The sequence below is a fragment of the Pituophis catenifer genome, unplaced genomic scaffold (genome assembly GCF_029215685.1).
Source record: "Pituophis catenifer annectens isolate HBS135680 unplaced genomic scaffold, rPitCat1.0.hap2 SCAF_10, whole genome shotgun sequence".
NCBI classification, from domain to species: Eukaryota; Metazoa; Chordata; class Lepidosauria; order Squamata; family Colubridae; genus Pituophis; species Pituophis catenifer.
The window spans coordinates 10,953,042-10,979,508 of record NW_027256890.1 but is presented as its reverse complement, the minus strand read 5'-3'; the positions used below and the strand labels follow the sequence as shown (position 1 = coordinate 10,979,508).

General features: G+C 47.0%; 1 protein-coding gene across 1 annotated transcript; it reads right to left on the bottom strand.

Annotated features, from left to right (window-relative positions):
* Positions 1-4,285: 4,285 nt before the first annotated feature.
* Positions 4,286-25,159, bottom strand: VSIG10 (V-set and immunoglobulin domain containing 10). The gene is made up of 9 exons (XM_070951308.1): positions 25,093-25,159; positions 21,658-21,942; positions 13,723-14,028; positions 11,663-11,938; positions 9,770-10,063; positions 8,527-8,637; positions 7,187-7,199; positions 6,252-6,385; positions 4,286-4,347 (listed from the first exon to the last, which is right to left on the bottom strand). Exons 1-9 carry the CDS (start codon positions 25,157-25,159, stop codon positions 4,286-4,288), a joined length of 1,548 nt encoding a protein of 515 aa, XP_070807409.1.
* Between the last annotated feature and the right edge of the window lie 1,308 nt (positions 25,160-26,467).

Here is a 26,467-nt window from a genome sequence, read left to right as displayed (position 1 = left end):
TAAGGATGCATTGTTTGTTTGTATGTTTGTTTGTTTAAAAAAAAATAAAAAACTTTTATTAAAAAAATATATATCCCGCTTAGTAACAGAAACGTTGGCCTCGATGATGGTCATAAGTCGAGGACTACCTGTACCTGTAAGAGCCTCGGAGATGCAGCGGACTAAGTGCTGTTAAGTGCTAGCACTTAGCTGCCAGCTGCCTGCAATTAGTGCGAGTTCAAATCTCACCAGGCTCAAGGTTGACTCAGCCTTCCATCCTTTCGAGGTAGGTAAATTGAGGACCCGGATTGTGAGGGCAATAAGCCAGCTTTGTATAGAAACACCACCGCTTTGGGGGGGGGGCGAAAGCCCTAATAAGCAGGTATATACATAAAAAGTATGCAGGTTATTGCTATAATGCTTTGTAAGCTGCCCTGAGTCTACGGAGAAGGGCGGCATATAAATTGGACTAATAAATAATAAATAAATAAATAAATACAGAAAACGCTACGCTTGCTAACAGGATACAGGAAACGGCAGGCGTTTAGCCGATAAATAATACACATTCAACTTAAAAGACAGCAAATAGGAATAGCTCCAGCTCTTAAAAGGTATGGAGTGAATGACAAAAACCTCACGTAATTCAACACACCCACACAGCCACATACCAAACACAGAAGCACACGCCCTGCAGGCAAGTAACCTTTATATCCAAAAGCCACACTTTTATTCCACGAACAAAAGAGCGCATCCAGATTTACAAGGCGGTAGGCATTTTGACCTCTGGTTGCTACAGGCCTTTGAAAAGAAGAAATAATTTCAGGAGCGGAGCAGGTCAAACTCTCGTTGCAACACCCAAAGAAGGCGTGCGAGTATTCCAAGTCCGGAAGTTTTTAAGAAGAGATTGGGCAACCATTTGTGGGGAGTGGTGTAGGTCTTTCCTGCCTGAATAGGGGGTGGGGGTAGAGTCACCAACTGGTGGTCCGTCACCAACTGGTGGTCCGTGGACCACTGGTGGTCCGCGAGAAAATTTTGGAGGTCCGCAGAAAAATTATTTGCATTTTTTATATTGCACTAAATCAGGGGTCCTCAAACTACGGCCCCTGGGACGGATACGTGCAATGAACGTTTGTGTTGCTGCAGAGAGTCTCCCCCTTCGGGGTCTTTTTGTGTGGGTTGGAAGGGGGCAGAAATTCCGATTTGGGGTCTGTTTCAGCCTCCTGGTGTGGGGCTTTGGGCGAAGGCTGAAGGGAAGCACCGCTGGTGACAAAGAGCGGGGGGCCTCGTTCCAGTGGGACTGCCTCATGGCTTGGAACTGGCTGAGCATCTCAGCCCGCTGAGCCTCCAGGCGCCGGTACCTGGCCTTGCACTCCCGCAGGTCTTCCCTCTGCTTGGAAAGCCTATGCTCCTAGTCCTCAGTGAGGTGATTCTGCTGAGCCTCCTTCTCGGTCAGATCCAATTTGAACTGAGCTGTTTTGCCAACTCTTTCTCGTGGGGGCTGCTTAGCTCCAACAACTGCTTCCTGTTGGGGCCCTAAGGAGCCCGGGCGGGCAGGCTGAGAGGGGAGGGGCGAGTAGAGGCCGGTGAGGTGCCCCTCAACGTGAGTGACATCCAGTTGACCACGTCCACCCAGTCACATGACCATCTAGCCACGCCCGCCCAGCCGGTCATTAGGCAGATCCTATTAGTGGTCCGTGGGATTTTAAATTATGAGTTTAGTGGTCCCTGAGGTCTGAAAGGTTGGGGACCCCCTAGACTAGATGACCTCCAAGGACCCTTCCAACTCTGCCATTCCGTTATGTCACCTGGAAAAGTGGCATTTTAAGAAGAAAACCGAATCCACCTGCATGTCCGTAAACAGACCCTGACTTGTACATTATTCTAGCATCCGACATCCAACCTAAAATTTTTACATGGTTCTAACCTCAACAGGTACACTGGTAGTCCTCAATTTACAACAATTCATTTCCAGTTCTTGTCACAAGAGTGGTACGGCGGCCTAGAGGTGGAGCTTTCGCCTCACAATCAGGAGGTTGTGAGTTCAATCCTAGATAGAGGCAGGTATTTCTCTCTCTCTGGGCATACTGAGAATATATCTGCCGAACAAAACTCCGCATTGGCGACAGGAAAAGCATCCGGCCAGTAAACCCTCTGCTAGCTCCTTTCAGTTGCCCAGACTCCACCCTGCAAGGCATTATGGGGTCATTAAGTGATGATGATGATTTCCAGTTCTTGTCACGGCACCATTTTTATATATATTCATCGAGCAAGGGGACCCTTTTTATACAGTAATCTAGCATAGTTTATATACTTTGCTTGGCAGGTAACAGCAGCGGCTGCTCCTACAATTCACAGACCGCCGAAGATCCCAGAAATGAGGCATGCAATCCACTTTGTGGGAAGAAGACCCTCAAGTTCAATACCCAGGTAGAGCTGAGGGACGTGGTGGCTCAGTGGCTAAGACGCCGAGCTTGTCGATCGAAAGGTCGGCAGTTCAGCGGTTCGAATCCCTGGTGCCGCGTAATGGGGTGAGCTCCTGTGACTTGTCCCAGTTTCTGCCAACCTAGCAGTTCGAAAGCAGGTAAAAAATGCAAGTAGAAAAAATAAGGACCACGTTTGGTGGGAAGGGAACAGCGTTCTGTGGGCCTTTGGCGTTGAGTCATGCCGGCCACGTGACCACGGAGACGTCTTCGGACAGCGCTGGCTCTTCGGCTTTGAAACGGAGATGAGCACCGTCCCCTAGATTCGGGAACGACTAGCACATACATGCCAGGGGAACCTTTGCCTGTTACCTTTCAGAGCTGAGATAACCTCCTGTCCAAAGCCCCCCACCCCCAAAATATCTGCCTTGGGTGACGTACGACACAATCTTTCTCAGTGACTTCCTACACTCAAGCCCTAGAGGACACAAAGGGGTTTTAGGTGCCTCAGATCATCTGCACCTAGGCAAGACGGTGATACAAGACGGTTATTTCCCACCCGCCAAACAGGAGCTGCTCTGACACTTCCTTCCCTGAAACAAACCCTACGACCGTGGTGGCAAAAATATGGCACACGTGCCGGAGGTGGCACGTAGAGCCCTCTCTGTGGGCACGCGAGGCGTCGCCCCAACTTGGCTCTGCCGCACATGGGTAGGCGCTTCCCACCAGCTAGCTGGTCTTTGGGTCTCTGCCGGGCATGCGTGGGGGGGGGGCAAGACGCATGTGGCGGGGGTGCATTGCATTTTGGGCAGTGGCAAAATCCAAATTTTTTTACTACTGATTCTGTGGGCGTGGCTTGGTGGGCGTGGTGTGGTTTGGTGGGTGTGGCTTGGTAGACAAGGCAGGGGAAGGATACTGCAAAATCTCCATTCCCTCCCCACTCCTGGGGGAAGGATACTGCAAAATCCCCATTCCCTCCCCACTCCAGGGGAAGGATACTGCCAAATCCCCATTCCCTCCCTACTCCTGGGGGAAGTATATTGCAAAATCTCCATTCCCTCCCCACTCCTGGGGGAAGGATATTGCAAAATCTCCATTCCATCCCCACTCCTGGGGGAAGGATATTGCAAAACCTCCATTCCCTCTCCACTCCTGAGGGAAGGATATTGCAAAATCTCCATTCCCTCCCCACTCCTGGGGGAAGGATATTGCAAAATCTCCATTCCATCCCCACTCCTGGGGGAAGGATATTGCGAAATCTCCATTCCTACCCCACTCTGAGGCCAGCCAGAACTGGCATTTGCTGGTTCTCCGAACTACTCAAAATTTACGCTACCGGTTCTCCAGAACCTGTCAGAACCTGCTGGATTTCACCCCTGATTTTGGGGGTTCGTATCCTTGCACACTTTGGCCACTCGGTCCAGAAAAGGTTAGCCATCACTGCCCTACGAACTTTGACCCCTATTAAGAGTCATATCCAAAGAGGATCTAACTCTTTGGATCTCTTGGGATCTAACTCTTTGGAACTCTTGGGATCGGGGGTGGGGGGTGGGGAATCCAGGACCAGCTGGAAAATCTCTCCCTCTTCCTCCAAGCTCTTCTGCAGGGCCACAAGGCTTCTGCTACATGAAAAATTGTCCCCAGTTCTTTTCTTCCTCCGGTTTCGAAAAAGCCACTTCATTCTTATCCTCGCCCTACATTGTAAATGTTGTTTCAAATTCCGCAGGGCACGCAGCTCAGCCAAAGAGCAGCACGGGAAGGAATAGAAGGAGATGCCAAAAGAAAGATCAACCCAGATGGGAATAACTTTGCAGGAATCCTTTGCAAAGGGTTTGCAAGACGGCTTCCGATCTTAGTACACAAAGCAAAGGAAGAGATCCTCCGTTCTACGACGTGGGTTTGGACCTCTGGATTTCCTCCAGGGAGATGGACGTTTCCGGAAACGAGCCTGGAAAAACATGCACCGAAATTAAAAACCGTAGCCAGGTATGGTTAGCGAGTGGTGCGGTGGCCTAGCGGTGGAGCTCTCGCCTCACAATCAGGAGGCTTGTGAGTTCGATCCTAGGTAGAGGCTGATATTTCTCTCTCTGGGCACAATGAGAATATATCTGCTGAACAAAACTCTGCATTGGCGTCAGGAAAGGCATCTGGCCAGTAAATACTGAGCACATTGTAAGCCGCCCTGAGTCTCCAGAGAAGGGCGGCATATAAATCAAATAAAAAATAAATAAATAAATACTAAGCTCCATTCAGTTGCCCCGACTCCACCCTGATGCAAGGGATTATTTGTCATTAAAAGACCAAAATAATAATAATAATAATAATAATAATAATAATAATAATAATAATAAGCAATACCCAAAGGGCTACCCCGCTATTTAGAAATTCTAAATTTGCCGGACTTGAACATTTTGACTCTACAAAAAACCACCTTACTCGGAACAGCTTACATCCTCCGACGATACCTTAACAGTTCCTAGGTCCTTGGTTAGGACTCGAGCTGCTGAGCTATTAACCAGCCTCAAAGGCTGTGAATCTCACTAAAGATTAACTAATAATAATAATAATAATAATAATAATAATAATAATAATAAGCAATACCCAAAGGGCTACCCCGCTATTTAGAAATTCTAAATTTGCCGGACTTGAACATTTTGACTCTACAAAAAACCACCTTACTCGGAACAGCTTACATCCTCCGACGATACCTTAACAGTTCCTAGGTCCTTGGTTAGGACTCGAGCTGCCGAGTTACTAACCAGCCTCAAAGGCTGTGAATCTCACTAAAGATTAACCAATAATAACAATAACAACAACAACAATAATGATGATGATGATGATGTAACAGTGATACATGTAACAGTGTAACAGTGATACCCATTGTCATCGGGGCACTTGGTACCATGTCCAAGAATTTTATAACATACATCAGCAAATTGCAGCTTCCTGCAATAACACCAGCGGAACTGCAAAAAACTGCGCTACTTGGAACATCGTACATCTTAAGAAGGTTGATACCTAGGACCAACCATTAGCACCAATCAGTGGTATTTGTGATGCATTTTTGAATGTTCCGTTTGCTGAGTTTCATGTTTAATGAATAAAGTAAATTAATAATAATAATAATAATAATAATAATAATAATAATAATAATAATAATAATAATAATAATAATAATAATAATAATAGCCAGGTACGGTTAGCAGCTCCACCATGTCCCTTGTCTCCCTCCCTCCCTCCCCTATTATAAGAAACAGTTTGGTCTAATGGCACCAGGCTAGAAACTAGGAGATGAGGCATTCTAGTTTCATGTTAGGCATGAAATCTGACTGGGTAAACCTAACTAACTCAACAACAGAAATCTATTTCTTATTTAATGGATCAAGATGTACCGATGCGTCGTTGAAAAAGTCCTAAGAAATGCACTGAGAAGAATTTAAAAAACTGTAAAGAGATCCTTCCCTTTTGGGACTTAGCCAGTGGTAAAATCCAATTTTTTTTACTACCAGTTCTGTGGGCGTGGCTCGGAGGGCGTGGTGTGGCGTGGTGGGCGTGACAGGGGAAGGATACTGCAAAATCTTCATCCCCACCCTACTCCAGGGGAAGGATACTGCAAAATCCCCATTTCCTCCTCGCTCCTGGAGGAAGGATTTTACAAAATCTCCATTCCCACCCTACTCTGGGGTCAGCCAGAGGTGGTATTTGCCTTTTCTCCGAACTACTCAAAATTTCTGCTACCGGTTCTTTAGAACCTGCTGGATTTGACCCCTGGACTTAGCCTTTGAGACTGCAGGGACAAAATGAGACAGAAAAGTTCCTGCCTGCCGCGTTCCTCAACTTCACTCAGCTTACTTTCAGTAGATCTGGTAGAACATCGGTTTCCTATCCTTTCCGTCTGATGTAACGACGGTTCGATGGTGGACTCCAAGTACAGATCTTCTTCTTCTGAGTCCATAAGTTCAAGGATGTCACCTGCATCTCGATTCCTGCAAAGAACCCAACAATGACAAGGAAGGAAGGAAGGAAGGAAGGAAGGAAGGAAGGAAGGAAGGAAGGAAGGAAGGAAGGAAGGAAGGAAGGAAGGAAGGGACCTCTTCTTCTCCTCCTTGCTCAAAGGACCATCCCTGCCAGGTGATGTTCAACAAAGAACTTCTTGACCTGTAGCAACGTGACCCGAATTGGTAGATGAGATATTATCAAGTTTGGGATCCTTGGTGCTCTCTGAGTTTGGTTGTCTTCTTGCAGATGTGTCCTAATTACCTAATTAGGTCTAGCACTGATGATGTTACCTAGTTGCATCAAGGACCTCACCAACCTCCTCCTGGCTCCTCCACCTCTTCCCTTTCTCCTCCTCCTCCTCCTCTTCTCTGCAAACCCCATCCTTCTAGGGCTGATGATGTTACCTAGTTTGGTAGGGAAATGTCTGCAAGAAAACAACCAAGCTCAGAGAGCACCAAGGATCCCACCTTTTAATCCCGAGCTATAAATATTCTCTTCTATTGTTATCAAGCATACCTGCAGTTGATTGTTGATTGTTGAACTAGCACAACTATTGAGCACTCTGTGAGATTGCGTCTAAAATATTGTGGCAAATTTCTTTCTTGCCCAACCCTAACCCCGATGAAATTGTTGGCTTTATTCACTGGGTGAAGCGTTAGGCAAATTCATGGGCTATCTCGTTTTAAGAGAGTCACGCTACCACAAGGTTTGACAATCCCTTCTCCAAATGATGGTTTCTGTGGATGAAACGGGCTGAGACTTTCTAGTTAAGAAAGAAAGAAACTTACCGAAGCACGCTCACTGGAAACATGAAAGAGAGAAAAAGGGAAAAATACTTTTATTAAAAAGTTACTCATTTGCTTTCTACGTTTATACAGTAAGCATCAAAAGCAATGTCAAAATATCTATATCTATCTATCATCTAGTATCTATCTATCTATCTATCTATCTATCTATCTATCTATCTATCATCTATCTCTGTCTGTCTGTCTGTCTGTCTGTCTGTCTGTCTATCTATCATCTAGTATCTATCTATCTATCTCTATCTATCAATCTATCTATCATCTCTCTATCTCTCTATCTATCTATCTATCTATCATCTCTGTCTGTCTGTCTGTCTGTCTGTCTGTCTATCTATCTCTGTCTGTGTCTATCTATCTATCATCTAGTATCTATCTATCTCTCTCTGTCTGTGTCTATCTATCTAGTATCTATCTATCTATCTACCTATCATCTAGTATCTATCATCTAGTATCTATCATCTAGTATCTATCTATCTATCTATCTATCTATCTATCTATCTATCTATCTATCTGGTATCTATCTATCTATCTATCTATCTATCTATCTACCTATCTATCTAGTATCCATCCGTCCATCCATCCTATCATCTATCTATCTATCCTACCTACCTATCATGTATCTATCTATCTATCTATCTATCTATCTATCTATCTATCTATCTATCTATCTATCTATCCTCCATACCTACCTGCCTACCTACCTATCTACCTATCTAGTATGTATGTATGTATGTATGTATGTATGTATGTATGTATCTATCTATCTATCTATCTATCTATCTATCTATCTATCTATCACCTAGTACCTATCTATCTATCGATCTATCTATCGATCTATCTATCGATCTATCGATCTAGTATCCATCCGTCCATCCATCCTATCATCTATCTACCTATCTACCTACCTACCTACCTACCTACCTACCTACCTAGCTAGCTACCTCTCTATCTATGGTCTCTCTCTCTCTCTCTCTCTCTCTCTCTCTCTCTGATATCTATCTATCTATCTATCTATCTATCTATCTATCTATCTATCTATCTATCTACCTACCTACCTACCTACCTACCTACCTACCTACCTACCTACCAACCATCTAATGTATTGGCCACCCATCTTAGCAACATATATCACATTTAGAAACCTTTGGTTATCTTTTATTTAATGATTGGAAGGGTGTGCCCATATATTCGAAATATTTTCTTTCTCAAAGTTCTTACAAGATCGCCTAAAGCGCAATCCAAGAAAGACGCATTTTGAAAACCCAATTGCCTTCCGTTGGTTTGATTACTCTAGAATGAGCAATTTTCTACAGAACCTCTCTCACCTTTGAGGCACACCTCAGGTCCTGCGTAGAGAAGGATTCCAGAAAAGACCAGAACTCCCAACAATAAAAGGACTACAACGGACCCCACAATGCCAGCCACGTTCACAGGCTCTGCAGAGAAAGTTGGAAAGAAAAAAGCATTGAGATGGGAAAAGAGAGAGAGAGACAGAGAGAGAAGGAGGGAGGGAGGGAGGGAAGGAAGGAGAGAGATAGATGGAGAAGGAAATGTTAGGAAGCAACTTCTCCTCCTCCTCCAATGGACTTATGGCCATTTTTCAAATTTACGACCATTGCAGCATCCCCGTGGTCATAAGATCAAAACTTGGATGCTTGTCAACTGGTTTATATTTATGACTTTCTGTTGTTGACTTTCTGACAAACAAAGTCCACGGGGGAGCCAGATTCACTTTACAGTCCTGTGACTCACTTAACGACTGCAGTGCGTTGTGACCCCGACTCCCGAGCCTGTCCTAACAGAGGAAGAGGACTCAGAAGGTGATGGGGAGGAACTGACAAGGCCTCCCTCTCCAGGACCCTCCTCTCTGGCAATGCCTCAGGTTCCATCCGAAGGCCAAGAGGAACAGCCTGGGATATGCCAGGAGGAAGGCATATTGGAACAACAACAGATAGGGAGCGAGGATAATGAATCCTGGCTTGATCCCAGGCAGCGTCGGAGGGAGAAGCGTGCGCAGCAACGAAAGAGGCGTGGGAGGGCCAGAGATTGAGCTGAGTCACTGAGCCACACCCCACAAGGAATAAAAGTGGGTGTGATTGCTCTTCAGGCTTTGTGACGGTCAAAGTTAAAAACCTGAGAGTCACATCGCGTTACCTGGAATCTGGCTTGTACATATTTGGATTGGACCTTGGCTAACTCTTGCTTCATGGATTACTTTTTGCTACTGGACCAGACTGAGGATAAACTCTCTCTTGCTCACTGTGAGTGAAAACTGACTTGGCAGGCATTACGCAGTTTACTGCCAAAACTCTTATCTGCAAGGGTTTCTAGTCTGATTGCTTAATAAAATCTTGGCAGGCGTGCCTGGTTGTGTGTTTGCCTGTGTGGGGAAGGGGGACAGAACACAGTGGTTTCCTGAACAACCGTGGGGAGAAAGGTCGTAAAATGGGACGACACTCACTTAACAAACGTCTCACGTAGCAAGAGAAATTTGGGGCTCAATGTCCTTTTCAACATTTCAATTGTTGAAACGGGCCAAAATGCCACTCTTTCAACGTTGTTACTTACCTGTCACCTTCAGGTGGACATACACCTCTCTCAGGCCCAGGGGGTTCTCAGCTTTGCAGACATAGTATCCTTGGTCTCTGCTGGTGGAGCAGTTCTGGATGAGAAGGGTAGAGACCCTGTCCTTTTGGCTGACGAGAAACCTCCCCCCTGACCTGATCTCTACTTCCACCTTGGAGAGGTTGCGTAGCCAGGTGATCCTCGCAGGTGGGTTGCCGGCTGTCAATTCACAAGTCATCTCTACGGATCTCCCCACAAAGCAGCTCTTCATCGGATTGGACATGACCGAGGGCCTCTCTGATGCAAGAGGAAAGCAAAGTGGAGTTGGAAGGACGGGAAGGGCAACCTTTAACAGGTTAACAGAGTTGAAGGAACCTTGTAGGTCACCTCGTCCAGGAGTCAGCAACCTGCAGCTCTGGAGCCGCATGCGGCTCTTTCACCCCTCTGCTGCGGTTCCCTGTCACTCAAAATATGCGTCCCAACCGCCAACGTGCGACACCCGCCGGCACGTGATTTATTGAGCTTTTCAACCCCCGGTAGGCCAACCATGGATAAATCCAAGAAAAGTTTCAGAAGAAAACAGAACGTTTAATTCAACTACATAGGCTAGTTTTGTGGCCGCTCAAGAAATAGTCAGGCACGGGAAGGGTTTTGTGGCTCCCGGTGTTTTCTTTTCTGGGGGAAACGGGTCCAAATGGCTCTTTGAGTGTTTAAGGGTGCAGACCTTAAAAAACAAAAAATTCAAATGGAAGACGAAAGAACAAGGCCCAACAGTGTAAAATCTCCCCTTTTTAAATGCAAATTTTAATCTGTTTTTAAATTATGGGGTATTTTAAATTTGTTCAGCCAAATTATTTAATTCGTTTTTTATTCTATTTTAAATTTTTGTATTTATGTGTTTTATCCTCTGGCTGTTCACCGCCCTGAGTCCTTCGGGAGTAGGGCGGTATAGAAATATAAATAAATAAATAAATAAATAAATAAATAAATAAATAAATAAATAAATAAATAAATAAATAAATAAATAAAGGGCCTTGGTAGTACAGTGGTTTAATGCACCCTGTTATTAACACAGCTGCCTGCAATTTCTGCAGGTTCGAATCTCACCAGGCTCAAGGTTGACTCAGCCTTCCATCCTTTCTAAGGTAGGTTAAATGAGGACCCAGTTTGTGGGGGCAATAAGCTGACTTTGTATAAATACGGAGAGAGAGATATGCCCCAACAGGTCCTTTCTTTATAATACAGACTCTTAAAGTGGTAAAATAAATAACCCTATTTTCAAATAATTGGATAGCTGGATAGCTCAGCAGACTAATGCATTGTAATTTAACTCCAGCTGTCTGCAATTAGTAAGTTCAAATCTCTCCAAGGCTCAAGGTTGACTCAGCCTTCCATCCTTTCTAAGGTAGGTTAAATGAGGACCCAGTTTGTGGGGACAATAAGCTGACTTTGTATAAATATACAAAAGTATGAAGGCTATTGCTTAGCGCATTATAAGCCGCCCTGAGTCTCCGGAGAAGGGCGGCATATAAATCAAATTAAAAATAAATAAATAAAATAAAATAAAATAAGGGACTTAAAATCAGCCATTCCTTATATTCGGAGCATGGAAAGCAGGAGTGGGTTCTACTTATCTTTACTACCGGTTCGCAACAGGTCCATGCGCTCTACTGCACATGCGCAGAAGCTTCTGTGCGTGCGCAAAAGCATTCTGATGATGTTGGGGTCGATGGGCGGAGCCTCCTGCCGGTTTTACTATCAGTTCTATAGAACCGGTCCAAACCGGGGGCAACCCACCACTGATGGAAAGAGACGAAGAGAACAGGCAGAGAAATCCCATCCAGCTCCTTAACATTTGGAGATGTACCATGAAATTGTGCGATTCAGGGGACTCACCCAAGCGCGAGGTGCAATTCCGGTTTCCCTTCTCATTCGCAATATGGCTTCCGCGACAGGTAAAGTCCTTGCCCCAAAGCTGGCGCGATCCTCGCAGAGACACCACTGTATCGTTTGCAAGGTAGGTAGTATTGGAATCCATGACTAGATCCTCCGAGTTGATCCACTGGAGCGTAGGGGATGGGTAGCCCCCCGGCCAGCTGCACGACAGTCGGACCTCCTGAGAATTGTCCGTGGAGGTCTCGGCCTGACATTTTGGTGATGACGGTGGGGGATCTGAAGCAGTGGTGAAATGTAAAATTTGTTACTACCGGTTCTGTGGGCATGGCTTGATGGGGGGGGGGTGTAATGTGACTGAGTGGGCGTGGCCAACTTTTTTTTTTTTTTAACTTTTAAAACCATTTTTTCTACAACTTCTTCGGCCGAAGAGGTTGTAAAAAAAATGCTTTTAAAAGCCTCTGACGATCCCAGCTGAGCCACGCGATCGTCAGAGGCTTTTTTTTTTTTTTTTTACTTTTAAAAGCATTTTTTCGGCCGAAGAGGTTATACAAAAAAAAAAATGCTTTTAAAAGCCTCTGACGATCAGGCAACCCAGCTGGGATCGTCAGAGGCTTTTAAAAGCATTTTTTTTTTCCTACAACCACTTTGGCAGAAGAGGCAATCTGTTCATGTTAACATGAAAGCGCTCGTGCACTTACCCATAATGCAATGCATGCGTGACTCCCCCCCCGGGTGCCCTGCCCCCCACGCATGCGCACGCAACTCACCGTGTTCCTCCTGCCCCCTGTACATGCGCGCATTGCCCCCGCTGCCCCCCACACGTGTGTGCACGACCCCCTGCGTGCGCCCCGCACCTTGCACTTACACGCAGGACCCCTGTGCATGTGTACGCAACACCCCTGCACCTTGCCACATCTCCTGCATGCGCCCCGCCCCCCACGCATGCACGCCACAGATCCGAAAACCAGCTGGCCAGCGGGAGAGACGGGCACATGCACGATGGAGCTGAGCTGGGGTGAGAGCACGCGTGCCACAGGTTCGCCATCACGGCCCTATATCATCTCCCATAAATGGTTGTTCAGTCTCTCTTTGAAAACCTCCATTGATGGAGCACCCACAACTGGAGGCAAGTCTGATGAATCATTCTCACCATTCTCATTCTCATTCTCATCAGGAAATTTCTCCTTAGTTCTATCGTAGGTTGGCTCCACTGGTGAAATCCAATTTTTTTTTACTACCGCTTCTGTGGGCATGGCTTGGTGGGCGTGGTGTGGCTTGGTGGGCGAGGCTTGGCCAACGTGGCAGGGGAAGGATACTGCAAAATCCCCATTCCCACTCCACTCCAGGGGGAAGGATACTGCAAAATCCCCATTCCCACTCCACTCCAGGGGGAAGGATACTGCAAAATCCCCATTTCCTCCCCACTCCAGGGGAAGGATACTGCAAAATCCCCGTTCCCACCCCACTCCTGGGGGAAGGATACTGCAAAATCTCCATTCCCTCCCCACTCCTGGGGGAAGGATACTGCAAAATCCCCATTCCCTCCTGACTCCTGGGGGAAGGATACTGCAAAATCCCCATTCCCTCCTGACTCCTGGGGGAAGGATACTGCAAAATCTCCATTCCCTCCCCACTCCTGGGGGAAGGATACTGCAAAATCCCCATTCCCTCCTGACTCCTGGGGGAAGGATACTGCAAAATCTCCATTCCCTCCCCACTCTGGGGCCAGCTAGAGGTGGTATTTGCCGGTTCTCTGAACTTCTCAAAATTTCCGCCACCAGTTCTCCAGAACCTGTCAGAACCTGCTGGATTTCACCCCTGGTTGGCTCTCTCTTTGAAAAGCGTCCATCCGTTATCATTTAGTTCTTGCTGACTTCGAATGTTTTAATTCCTCATGCTGAATGCTTTCAATCTTTTTTTAAATGCTTCAAGGAAATAATTCCTTTAGGGAAAGGCACAGAGCCAACAATTCTGGGCATTTCCAGAAATGCAACATTCCCCTGGGAGAAAAAAAGGACACCTACGGCACACACCCTGCCGATATTTTTCGTCATACGTACAGTAGACCAGGAGTTCACGGATGACGGACTTCTGACGTTGGCTCAACAAGTTGGTGGCCAGACATGAGTAATTCCCTTGGTAGTTGGGCATGACGTTCTGTAGCACGAAAGAACTCCGCGAGCCGTTGACATCAGTGAAGGGTTCCTGCGCGGAACCAAGTGGGTTAAAATCCCATTTAGTGGCCGAATCAGGCCAAGAGTCACTGCTGCAGGTGAAGTTCAAGACGCCATGTCTTTTGGCATAAAGGGTACCATTTGGCAATGTCCCGGTGGGAGATATGCTGACCTCCATTCGGTTTGGTCCACCTGGAAAGCAAGTAGGTCAAAATAAAAGTGTTAATTATCACGTTGACGTAAAAATTTGATTTTGGAGCCTGAAGTGGGACCTTGTGCATCTGCAAGGCTCAAGACCCTCAGCTCTCCAAAACCCTCAGCCACAGTTGTTGTGGCCCGCCAGCTGCCAGCGGAGTTGGCAGCAGACTTGGACAATGAGGAGGTTGGGGAGAAACTTGGGCCAGTGCTGGAGTCTGGGGAAGGCTGTGCGTCGAACACAGAGATAGAGCCAGGGCCGTCTGACAGTTTCCAGCCGCCGGAGAGGCAGCTGCCTTTAGAGGCTGATATGAGTGAGGAGGAAGAACAGCTGGGGCCTGTTTTAGATGCACGTATGCGTAGAGCAGTTAGGAGAGGTGAGCAATGGAGAACAAGGAGTCGACTCTGGAAGCAAAGCACATGTGGACGCTGAATGTCCCCTCCCTGGCTGGGGAATAAATAGAAGGAAAGGGGAGTGGCTGTCGTAGGAGACAACCGTTCGTATTTCTGAAGATTTTGCTCATTGCGTTTTGTGCATCAAAGAGTGCTTGATTCACTTAACAACGGTGGCAAGGAAGGTCGTACAACGGGGCAAAAAACTCACTTAACAGCTGTCTTGTTTAGCAATGGAAATTTTGGACTCGGTGGTGGCCGAAAACAACCAGTATTGCATTTTGAAATAGTTGCAGCTTCCGGGTGAGGCGGGCATAACTTCAACATGCCAAGCAAATCTTTTCTCCACAACCACAACAGCAGGCAGAGTTACCAGGAGCAGGTGGCCCTGGCCAGCTAGGATCTGAGCCAAGGACAACTCCTGGCAATGCGGCCCCCGCGGGAATTAAGGCGGTTGCAGACATTTTCCAATACACCTGTTAAACGTCCTGCCCTGTTTTCTTTATCTGAATTGAAAGATGGAAACCTGGCATGCCACAAACCAAAATCCCACCTCGGTCAATCAGCTCCCTTCCCCTTTCATCTGTACAAGGAGGCCCCGGAGATGTTCTCATCGTGTTTAGAACATATTAAGATAGGATAGATAAGAGAACCTTTGTTGTCGTTTTTGGCACACATTGAAAATAAAATTCTGTTGCCTGCTCTTCACTCAGACACACACACACACACAAACAGCGACAGAGAGAGAGATACAGATATAGAGATAGATAGATAGATAGATAGATAGATAGATAGATAGATAGATAGATAGAGATAGATAGATAGATAGAGATAGATAGATAGATAGATAGATAGATAGATAGATAGATAGATAGATAGATAGATGATAGATAGAGATAGATAGATAGATAGGATAGATAGATAGAGATAGATAGATGATAGAGATAGATGATAGATATACATATAGATGATAGATAGATAGATGATAGATAAAGATGATAGATAGATATAGATATGATAGAGAGAGAGATGATATAGATAGATATGATAGATAGATGACAGATATAGACAGAGATGATAGATAGATGATAGAGATAGACAGATGGATGAATGGATGGAAGATATAGATAGATATGATAGAGATAGATAGAGATAGATGATAGATGATAGATGATAGAGATGATAGAGATAGATAGAGATAGATGAGATAGATAGATATAGATATATAGATAAATAGATAGAGATAGATGATAGATGAGATAGAGATAGATAGATAAATAGATAGATAGATAGATAGATAGAGATAGACAGACAGACAGACAGACAGACAGATAGATATAGATATTATTCATTGTCTATTTTGAATCCAAGAGGAAACTTGAGAGTTCACAAGGTCGATGCTATATGGAATCTGCATGTTCTGCTTCGGATACCACGAAGCCCCTTCCCAGGAAAACATTTTATTTTATTTTATTTATTTTATTTTATTTTATTTTGAATTTGTATACCGCCCTTCTCCCTGAGGACTCAGGGCGGTGAACAGCCAAGTAAAAACATCAAGTACAAATATTAAAATACAGTTAAAATATACATATATAAATTTGGCCCCATTAATTAAAAACAATAAACAAAACACTTAAAAACACTTAAAAAATTAGGCCAGCCCGGCTTGCTGAAAAAGGAAGGTTTTAAGGGCACGGCGGAAGGCATCGAGGTCTTGGATTCTCCTTATCTCTGGAGGCAATTGATTCCAGAGGGTAGGTGCCCCCACAGAGAAGGCCCTCCCCCTGGGGGTCACCAGCCTGCACTGTTTGGCTGATGGCACCCCGAGGAGGCCCTCTCTGTGGGAGCGCACGGGTCGATGGGAGATTGTCGGTGGCAGCAGGCGGTCTCGAAGATAGCTAGGCCCTATGCCATGGAGCGCTTTAAAGGTGATAACCAACACCTTGAAGCGCACCCGGAAGACCACCGGGAGCCAGTGCAGCTCGCGCAGGAGCGGTGTTACATGGGAGCGCCAGGCTGCTCCCGTCACTACCCGCGCTGCTGCATTCTGGACCAGTTGGAGCCTCCGGGTGCTCCTCAAGGGGAGCCCCATGTAGAGAGCGTTGCAGTAGTCAAGGCGAGAGGTGACGAGGGCATGAGTGACTGTGCACAGGGAATCCCGATCAAGAAAGGGCCGCAACTGGCGGATCAGGCGAACCTGACAAAAGGTCCCCCTGGTTACAGCCGTCAGATGTTCCTCCAAGGACAGCTGCCTATCCAGGAGGACTCCCAGATTGCGAGCCCTCTCTGTGGGGGCCAACGACTCGCCCCCAATAGTCAGTGATGGAGTCAACTGACTATATCGGGATGCCGGGAGCCACAGCCACTCAGTCTTGGAAGGGTTGAGCCTGAGCCTGTTCCTCCCCATCCAGATCCGCACAGCCTCCAGGCACTGGGACATCACTTCAAGGGCATCGTTGGGGTGGCCTGGGGTGGAGATGTACAGCTGGGTGTCATCAGCGTACTGGTGGTATCTCACCCCAAAGCCACGGATGATCTCGCCCAGCGGCTTCACATAAATGTTGAACAGGAGGGGCGAGAGGACCGACCCCTGAGGCACTCCACATATAAGAGGCCTTGAGGTCGACCTCTGCCCACCTGCCAACACGAACTGCGACCGGTCGGAGAGAAAGGAGGAGAACCACCGTAATACGGTGCCCCCCATCCCCAACTCTTCCAGCCGGTGCAGCATGATACCATGGTCGATGGTATCAAAAGCCGCTGAGAGGTCTAACAGGACCAGAACAGAGGAACAACCCCTGTCCCGAGCCCTCCAGAGATCATCAACCAACGCGACCAATGCCGTTTCCGTGCTGTGTCCAGGCCTGAAACCCGACTGGAACGGATCTAGATAGGATGTTTCCTCCAAGAATTGTGGAAACTGTCGCGCGACCACACTCTCAACAACCTTCGCCAGGAAGCGAAGGTTGGAGACAGGACGATAGTTGGCCAATATTGCCGGATCCAGGGACGGCTTCTTGAGGAGAGGCCTCACCACCGCTTCTTTCAAGGCGGCGGGGAAGTGACCCTCACTCAACGAAGCGTTGATAACACCCTGGAGCCAGCCTCGTGTAACCTCCCGGGAGGCCAGTACCAACCAGGAGGGACACGGGTCCAGTAAACATGTGGCCGCACTAAGTCTCCCCAAAATCCTGTCCACATCATCCGGAGTCACAGCATCAAACTCCTCCCAGGTAACATTCTCAAGACTATTCCTCGTCACCCTGCCCTGATCTACCCAGTCAGAGTCCAAATCCCCCCGGATCTGAGCGATTTTGTCATACAGGTATTGTCCGAAATCCTCCGCCCTGCCTTCCAGGGGATCCTCCCACGCTCCCGGATGGAGCAGGGAGCGGGTTACCCTGAACAGGGCGGCCGGACGATTCCCTGATGACGCAATAGAGGCGGAAAAGTAGTTAAACTTTGCCGTCTTTATCGCCACTAGGTAGGTCTTAATATGCGACCTTACCAGTGTTCGGTCAGATTCAGCGAGACTGGCCCTCCAACCACTCTCTAGGCGTCTTTTCCGGCGTTTCATCTCCCTCAGCTCCTCGGTGAACCAAGGAGCCGCGAGGGATCGACACCGGGTCAGAGGCCGCAAAGGCACGACTCGATCCAAGGCCCCACCAGCCGCCCGATCCCAGGCAGCTACCAGGTCCTCGGCCGAGTCGTGTGCCAGATCTTCAGGAATTGGCCCAAGCTCCGTCTGGAACCTATCAGGATCCATCAGGCGCCTGGGGCGGATCCATCTAATTGGGTCCGCCTCCCTGCGGCGGGGTGTAGCGGTTCGAAGGTCCAGACGAAGGAGTGAGTGATCTGACCATGACAAGGGTTTCATGTCTATATCCCCTATAATAAGACCACTCAACCACTGGCCAGAGACAAAAATCAGGTCCAGTGTGTGTCCCCCCCTGTGAGTGGGGCCATGAACTAACTGGGTCAGGTCCATGGCCGTCATGGAAGCCATGAACTCCCGAGCCATCTCTGACGTTTCACCAACGGACGGCAGATTGAAATCACCCATGACCATAAGCCTGGGTGTATCAACTGCCACCGTGGCTATCACGTCGAGTAGCTCGGGCAGGGCCGTTGCCACGCGGCAGGGAGCCAGGTACGTAAGCAACAAGCCCATCTGAACCCCATGACCCCATCTCACAAAGAGGGACTCACACCCGGCAATCTGTGGCACAGTGGTCTCCCTCGGACCCAGACCTTCGTTAATAATAACCGCCACCCCCCCCGCCCCTCCCCTGGGCCCTCGGCTGATGGAATGCTCTGAAGCCTGGTGGACGCATCTCAACCAGAGGGACCCCTCCCTCCGGGCCCAACCAGGTCTCCGTAATACCCGCCAGGTCCGCTCCCTCCTCTTGAATAAGATCGTAAATGAGGGGGCCCTTATTTACCACGGACCTGGCGTTGCACAGCATCAGCATGTGCATGTCACAAAGAGGATGTGTAGCATCCCAGACAATGCAGAATAACTGAATAACAAGAGTCGGAAGGGACCTTGGAGGTCTTCTAGTCCAACCCCCTGCTCAGGCAGGAAACCCTATACCATTTCCGACAAATGAATGTCCAATCTAAAGATTTGTTGAAGAAACATTGGGACAAGTGGGGAGGGACCCCTTATCTTTCTGATGCTGGAAAAAACAATTCCATGTACAGGTAAGTCCTCGGCTTACGACCACAGTTCAGTCCGGAATTTCCTTGGCTAAGCAAGGAACACTGGCCGATTGTATGACCTTTTGTGCCCCGATTGTTAAGCAAATCACTGCACCGTGAACCACGCAGTCGACGATTGCTTAAACAATGAAAGTGATTTGGGTAATAACCGTAAAATCGGGCACGATTCACTCAACAAACCCCTTCCTAAGCGAGGAACCTTCTGGTCTCAATTGCGGATTCTGAGTCAAGGATGACCTGTATATGGCACACCTATAAATCTGCCCCCTTTGCTAGGCGCCGTTGTGCACCAGTTAAAAGGGGCGCGGCTCTCGCCTTCCGTAAGCAAAAGAGCAGAACTACGGGCCAGCCACACCTTGAAAGCAAATAAGAAGCTGAAATATGGGCTTGTATCTGGAAACTGCAGAAAGATTATTGTGCTCACAATAAGCTGGGAGAACGCGGAAGTCTCGTGGAAAGGAATTCAGCGTTAAGTAAATTTGCAGAAATGGCAAACTTGGCCTGTTGGGTTTGAGGAGAAAAACAATCGAAGTCAGGGAATAACAAGAGTTGGAAGGGGCCTTGGAGGTCTTCTAGTCCAGCCCCCTGCTCAAGCAGGAGACCCAGTGGCTAGATGGCTCAGCGGCTAAGACGCCGAGCTTGTCGATCAGAAAGGTCGGCAGCTCGGGCGGTTCGAATCCCTAGTTTAGGTCTCCTGCGTGAGCAGGGGGTTGGACTAGATGACCTCCAAAGTCCCTTCCAACTCTGTTACTGTTAAGATCTTCTAGTCCAACCCTCTGGTCAAACAGGAGACCCCCCATATTATCTTGGACAAATGGCTGTCCAGTGTCTTCTTGAAAACTTCCAGTTAAAGATCCATCTCATTCTGGGCACTCTTTTTTTTTTTTAACTATTACCATCTGGCAGACGGTACAGGACACTAAAAACAAGGACAAATAGACTGAAAAACTGCTTCTATCCCAGAGCAGTAACTATATTGAATTCTACTACTAGGCCACGCCCACCATGGCCACTCCCACCCAGCAACGGGGCAGAGAACCCCTTGCTAAAAATTTTGACTAGAACTCACCATCTCCTGGTAACGGGTTCCTAGGCCAGCACTTTAACTATGAGAAAAGCTTTACAATAAAATTAGTCCTGACCTTTTATGGCAGTGACCCCTCCCCCCCATATGACCTTCCTTGTTGGGTTGGCGATTGTGGACTTAATGCAACACCTATTCTCACATACATTGTTTTTTTTTTTTTTTAATTTGATTTATATGCCGCCCTTCTCCGGAGACTCAGGGCGGCTTACAATGTGCTCAGCAATAGCCTTCATCCTTTTGTATATTTATACAAAGTCAGCTTATTGCCCCCACAAACCGGGTCCTCATTTTACCCACCTTAGAAAGGATGGAAGGCTGAGTCAACCTTGAGCCTGGTGAGATTCGAACTTACTTTAATTGCAGACAGCTGGATGTTAAATGCTGTCTTAGTAGGAGGCATTAGCCTCCTACGCCACTCAGGCTCAATTAAATATTGTTAATATTTTCCCCTGTTATATTTGCCAAGCATCCCCACACCAGTGGTAGGTTTCAACATTTTTACTACCGGTTCTGTAGGCGTGGCTTGGTGGATGTGGCAGGGGAAGGATACTATAAAATCTCCATTCTCACTCCAATCCAGGGGAAGGTTACTGCAAAATCCCCATTTCCTCCCTATTAGCTGGGACTTGGGAGGCAGAGAATAGATGCGGGAGGGGCCAGTCAGAATTTTTACTACGGGTTCTCCGAATGACTCAAAATTTCTGCTACCAGTTCGCCAGAACTGGTCAGAACCTGCTGAAACCCACCTCTGTCTACCCTATACTGGTCTCTGCACATGTGCACGTACATATGGACTACAATGCCCAGTCCTTTGGCCAAGAGCTAGTGAAATTTGGTAGTACAGCCTTGGTAGTACAGGGGTTTAAGGCACCCTGTTATTAAGCTGGTTATTAAGACCAGCTGCCTGCAATTACTGCAGGTTCGAATCTCGCCAAGGCTCAAGGTTGACTCAGCCTTCCATCCTTTCTAAGGTAGGTTAATTGAGGACCCAGTTGTGGGGGCAATAAGCTGACTTTGTATAAATATACAAAAGGATGAAGGCTATTGCTGAGCACATTGTAAGCCGCCCTGAGTCTTCGGAGAAGGGCGGCATATAAATCAAATTAAAAAAAAAAAAAATTGGGGTATGGTAATCAAGGCATTTTGTGAGTATCACAGGAATAAGTTTGAATGAAGGCGAATATACCTGTCCCAGGATACAGCTGTGCCACACAATCATTGGAACCTCTTCTTCTTTTTTTTTTTTTTTACTTTTTTAAAGCATTTTTTACTACCTATTCGCTCAAAAAAATGCGCATCGGTCAGCTGATCGTCAGAACTTTTTTTTTTTTTTACATTTTTTTACTACTGGTTCGGTGAACTAGTAGCATTTTTTTACTAGCAGTTTTAACCCTTTTTAAACAAGACGAAGGAAGACTTACTGGCCATCAGTAACTGGATCTTGTGGGTATGGTTGGTGTCGGCCAGTATCTCTCTGCACACATAATGACCTTCGTCCTCCAAACGCAATCCGGAAATGTGTAGGGAGCTGTTTCCCACTAGGGACAAGCGACTGTCCGAAGGCAGCTTTCCATCCGAGGAGAAGAGCATGGGAATCTCACCCGGCTCGCCTTGAAACCATTGCACCAACAACACTTGAGAAGATGCGTTCCAGCATCGGAGGGACACTTCCCCATTCAGTTCGCCGACTGCCACTTCTTCAGTTTCTGGGGGGAGATAAAGCTTATTTAGCTAAGTTTTCTCATTTCTGGGAGCGGAAGTCCACATTGCCTTAAAAGTTGCTGAGGTTGCAAAACACGGAGTTAAAATTTCCATCCATCCAGCCTAGCATTAAAATTAAAATTAAAAGGGACGCGGTGGCTCAGTGGCTAAGACGCCGAGCTTGTCGATCAAAAGGTCGGCAGCTCAGCGGTTCGAATCCCTGGTGCCGCGTAACGGGGTGAGCTCCCGTGACTTGTCCCAGCTTCTGCCAACCTAGCAGTTCGAAAGCAGGTAAAAAATGCAAGTAGAAAAATAGGGACCATCTATGGTGGGAAGGGAACAGCGTTCCGTGCGCCTTTGGCGTTGAGTCATGCCGGCCACATGACCACGGAGACGTCTTCGGACAGCGCTGGCTCTTCGGCTTTGAAACGGAGATGAGCACTGCCCCCTAGAGTCAGGAACGACTGGCACATATGTGTGAGGGGAACCTTTACCTTTACCTAGGCTAGCATTTTTTTTAAAAAAAATTGATTTATATGCCGCCCTTCTCCGGAGACTCAGGGCAGCTTACAGTGCGTTAAGCAATAGCCTTCATCCTTTTGTATATTTATACAAAGTCAGCTTATTGCCCCCACAAACTGGGTCCTCAATTTACCTACCTTAGAAAGGATGGAAGGCTGAGTCAACCTTGAGCCTGGGGAGATTCGAACCTGCAGTAATTGCAGGCAGCTGGTCTTAATAACAGGGTGCAGGAAAGCCAGTTGGGGGACTTTTGGGCCAATCACTTGGGGACTGGGAGTTCTAGTCCCGCCTTAGCCATGAAAGCCCGCTGGGTGACTTTTGAACCAATCAGCAGGAGGCAGTGAGTTCTATTCCCACCTTAGGCATTAAAGTCAATTGAGTGACTTTGGGCCAACCACTAGGAGGCTGTGAGTTCTAGTCCGACCTTAGTCATGAAAGCCAGATGGGGGACTTTGGTTCACTCCCTCCCTCTCAGCCCAACCTACCTCACAGGGTTGTTGTGAGGTAGGAGGAAGGAAGTGTGCTGGATATGTTCGCCAAGTTATTTGTACAATAAAGGCAGGATATAAACACAAAATACATTGGGCATGTCCCCCTAAGCCACGATTTAGACACACTTGAGTAAATCAAATAGGGTGTGCTAAATTTTAACAAAGTGCACTGAAATCCCATCGACTCTTGGAAGCGCATATGAGAGGAGAGGAGAGCATCACAGTTCCACTAAAAGCTTTTATCCTTGCCAAGCAGAATGCAGACTCATCCTGCTCGATGAAGTCTGTGTCCAACGGTACCATTCCTCCCTCGGAACTCTGCGTACAAATAGCAGCGTTTTAAATTTTTCATTCTGTCAGTCTGCTTAGCTTGGTTGAACGGGTCAGACTGAAAAATCACTGGAAAAATCACCTATAAATTCATCATCCTCTGGCTATTTTTGCACGCTGGGGTTGACCAGGAAGAACCTGGGTTGAATTTTGTCCAATTCACAAATTCATTCTAGTTTCCTTTTTGTAATTCTATCTGTTTTCTATTCACAGGTTCAATCTTTCTTTCTTTCTTTCTCCTTCCTACTACCTTTCTTTCTTCTTCTTTCTTCCTTTTTTCCTTCCCTCCTTTCTTTTTCTCTTTCTTCCTTCCTTCCTTCTCTTTCTCTTTCTTTCTTTCTCCTTCCTTCCTTCCTTCCTTCTCTTGTTTTCTCTCTCTCTCTCTTTCTTTCTTTCTCCTTCCTACTACCTTCCTTCCTTCCTTCCTTTTTCTCTTCCTTCCTTCCTTCCTTTTCTTGTTTTCTCTCTCTCTCTTTCTCTTTCTTTCTTTCTCTTTCTTTCTTTTTCTTCCTTTCTCCTTCCTACTATCTTTCTTTCTCTCTCTCTCTCTTCCTTTTTTCCTTCCCTCCTTTCTTTTTCTCTTCCTTCCTTCCTTTCTTCCTTCCTTCCTTCCCTTGTTTTCTCTCTTTCTCTCTTTCTTTCTCCTTCCTACTACCTTCCTTCCTTCCTTTTTCTCTTCCTTCCTTCCTTCCTTTTCTTGTTTTCTCTCTCTTTCTTTCTTTCTTTCTTTCTCTTTCTTTCTTTTTTTCTCCCTACTACCTTTCTTTCTTTCTCCTTCCTTCCTACTACCTACCTACCTTTCTTTTTCTTTCTTTCTCTTTCTTTCTTTTTCTTTCTTTCTTTCTTCTTTCTCTTGTTTTCTCTCTCTCCTTTCTTTTTTCTTTCTCTCCCTTTTTCTTTCCTTTTTTTTGCTCGCATTTCTTCTTTCTTTCTCCCCTTCTCCCTCCCTCCCTCCCTCCCTCTCTCTCTCTCTCTCTCTCTCTCTCTCTCTTTCTCTCTTTTCCTTTCTCACAAAAGCGTTTTACTTCTTGTCCCCTTTCCTAACAGAAACAGGGGCAAACTTATCGATTGCCCCTTCCTCACCCTCACCCTCACCCAACAATTACCAATACGACTATAAAATAACCGTAGAAAAATTAGGCATCCGACTCCCCCCCCCTCCTCTCCAACTTTAGACTTCGGAAAAAATAGAACAGGCAATTGTGACCGGAAGCTCTTTTGAAGCTTGGGGAAAGAAAAATAAAATAAAATAAAACAAAAACCCCGAAGTCTGCAGTATTCCTGAAAATTTTGTCATTGTGGGTGGGTCGGGAGAGTGGGAGGGAAGAGAGACGAACGAGGTTATCAATCCCTCTAAATCCCGACCGGTTTAAAAGTCGGCGGATCGGTGATCTATTTACGCCAAGCGTTCCCCGATCGTTGCAAATAAACCAATCAATCGGATTTAAGGCGAAAGGGGATCCCGGGGCGGCGATCCCATCCCGCAGAAACTTCGGAAGGGAGGCGAGAGTTAACAATCCTTGTTCGGGCAGAAAAACCCAAAGTAAAGGCGACGTCTCCTTCGTCCTTAGTGGAGAAGGATCCTGGCGGAGGCGTAAAAAAGATGCTTTAACTGGATCCCCCCCTCCCCCCCGTGTAGTCTAGTAGTCCCTCTTCCCGGGGAAATCTCCTCGTGGTCTCCTTTCCATATGGAAGCCCACCCACCCACCCACCATCCCACCCGGGCTCTTCCCGGCTCAGCTGCCACCTCTCCAACCTTGCCACCTGCCCCTGCCCTCTCCTGCCCCGCCGATCGCGCCGGCCGAGGGGTACCTGCAGCGCCGCCGCGCCAGGCAAGGGCCAGGACCGAGAGGACGCAGGCGGCCACCCCGCTCGCCATGGCAGCTCGGACTGGGGGAACCGAAGAGCCAGCCGGCTCAGCTCCGCGGATTTACGGCTGGGGAGGGCGGGCAGTGTGGATGGAGAGAGGCGGGGAAACTTCCCCCGTTTCGGAGGCGGAGCGGCTGCGGGCGGGCTCCTTCTGGATTTACCTGCCGCCCGCAGGTGAGTGGGAACTTCCCAGCCACCGGGGACAGGTGGTCCTCGACTTACGGCCACAATGGAGCAACCCCCCCCCCCCGATGTGGCTAAGGGAGACATTTCTTTCAATGCAAGTTAGGACTTTTCTGGCCGCCGTCGCTAAGGGAATCCATTGCCGTTGTTAAGTGAGTAACCCGGTTGTTAAGCGAATCTGGCTTCTCCGTTGAACTTTGCTTGTCAGGAAATGGCAAAAGGGGGAATCGCACAACTCCGGGGACATTGCAACCGTCGTAAATATGAAGCCGTTGCCAAGAGGCTTAATTTTGATCATGTGAAAGAAAAGAAAAAAAAACTTCTGCCGATCAGGCAACTCAGCTTGGATCCTCAGAGGCTTTTAAAAGCATTTTTTCTACAACCTCTGAAGAGGTTGTAGAAAAAATGCTTTTAAAAGCCTTTGACGATCCCAGCTGAGCCGCGCAATCATCAGAGGCTTTTTTTTTTTTACTTTTAAAAGCATTTTTTCGGCCGAAGAGGTTGTAGAAAAAATGCTTTAAAAAAAAATATATATATATATAAAAAAGCCTCTGATGATGGCGCGGCTCAGCTGGGCATGGGGGGTGGGGGGTGGGGCAGGGATTTTTGCTACCGGTTCTCTGAACCACCCACCTCCATCGCTAACGGATCGGGCGATCCGGTCCGAACCGGGAGCATTTCACCCCTGCTTTGGACGGTCACTAAATGAATGGTTGTAAGTCGAGTACAGCTGGATCAAGGAGGACCCAGCTGTGAACCTCCGACGAAGTACAAATGCAGAATGACAGAATTGGAAGGGTCCTTGGAGGTCTTATAGTCCAACCCCCTGCTTGAGCAGAAGTGCAACACTTAATGACTGTCATTAAGTGTTGTACCTTATGATTCTTGACAAATGTATCTTTCCTTTTTATGTACACTGAGAGCATATGCATCAAAGACAAATTCCTTGTGTGTCCAATCACACTTGGCCAATAAAGAATTGTATTCTATTCTATTCTATTCTATTCTATTCTATTCTATTCTATTCTATTCTATTCTATTCTATTCTATTCTATTCTATTCTATTCTATTCTATCTATTCCTATTCCATTCTATTCTATTTAAATCTTATTCTATTCTATTCTATTCTATTCCT

Bases quoted from the DNA above. Each gene is read 5' to 3' on its own strand.
- VSIG10 (XM_070951308.1), bottom strand. From the start codon at position 25,159: ATGGCGAGCGGGGTGGCCGCCTGCGTCCTCTCGGTCCTGGCCCTTGCC. The intron at 14,029-21,657 runs GTAAGTCTTCCT...CTTGCTTTCCAG, and splicing joins GATCCAGTTACTGATGGCCA to GTGGACCAAACCGAATGGAG. The intron at 4,348-6,251 runs GTAAGCTGAGTG...ATGTTTTTCCAG, and splicing joins TTCTACCAGATCTACTGAAA to GCTCGTTTCCGGAAACGTCC.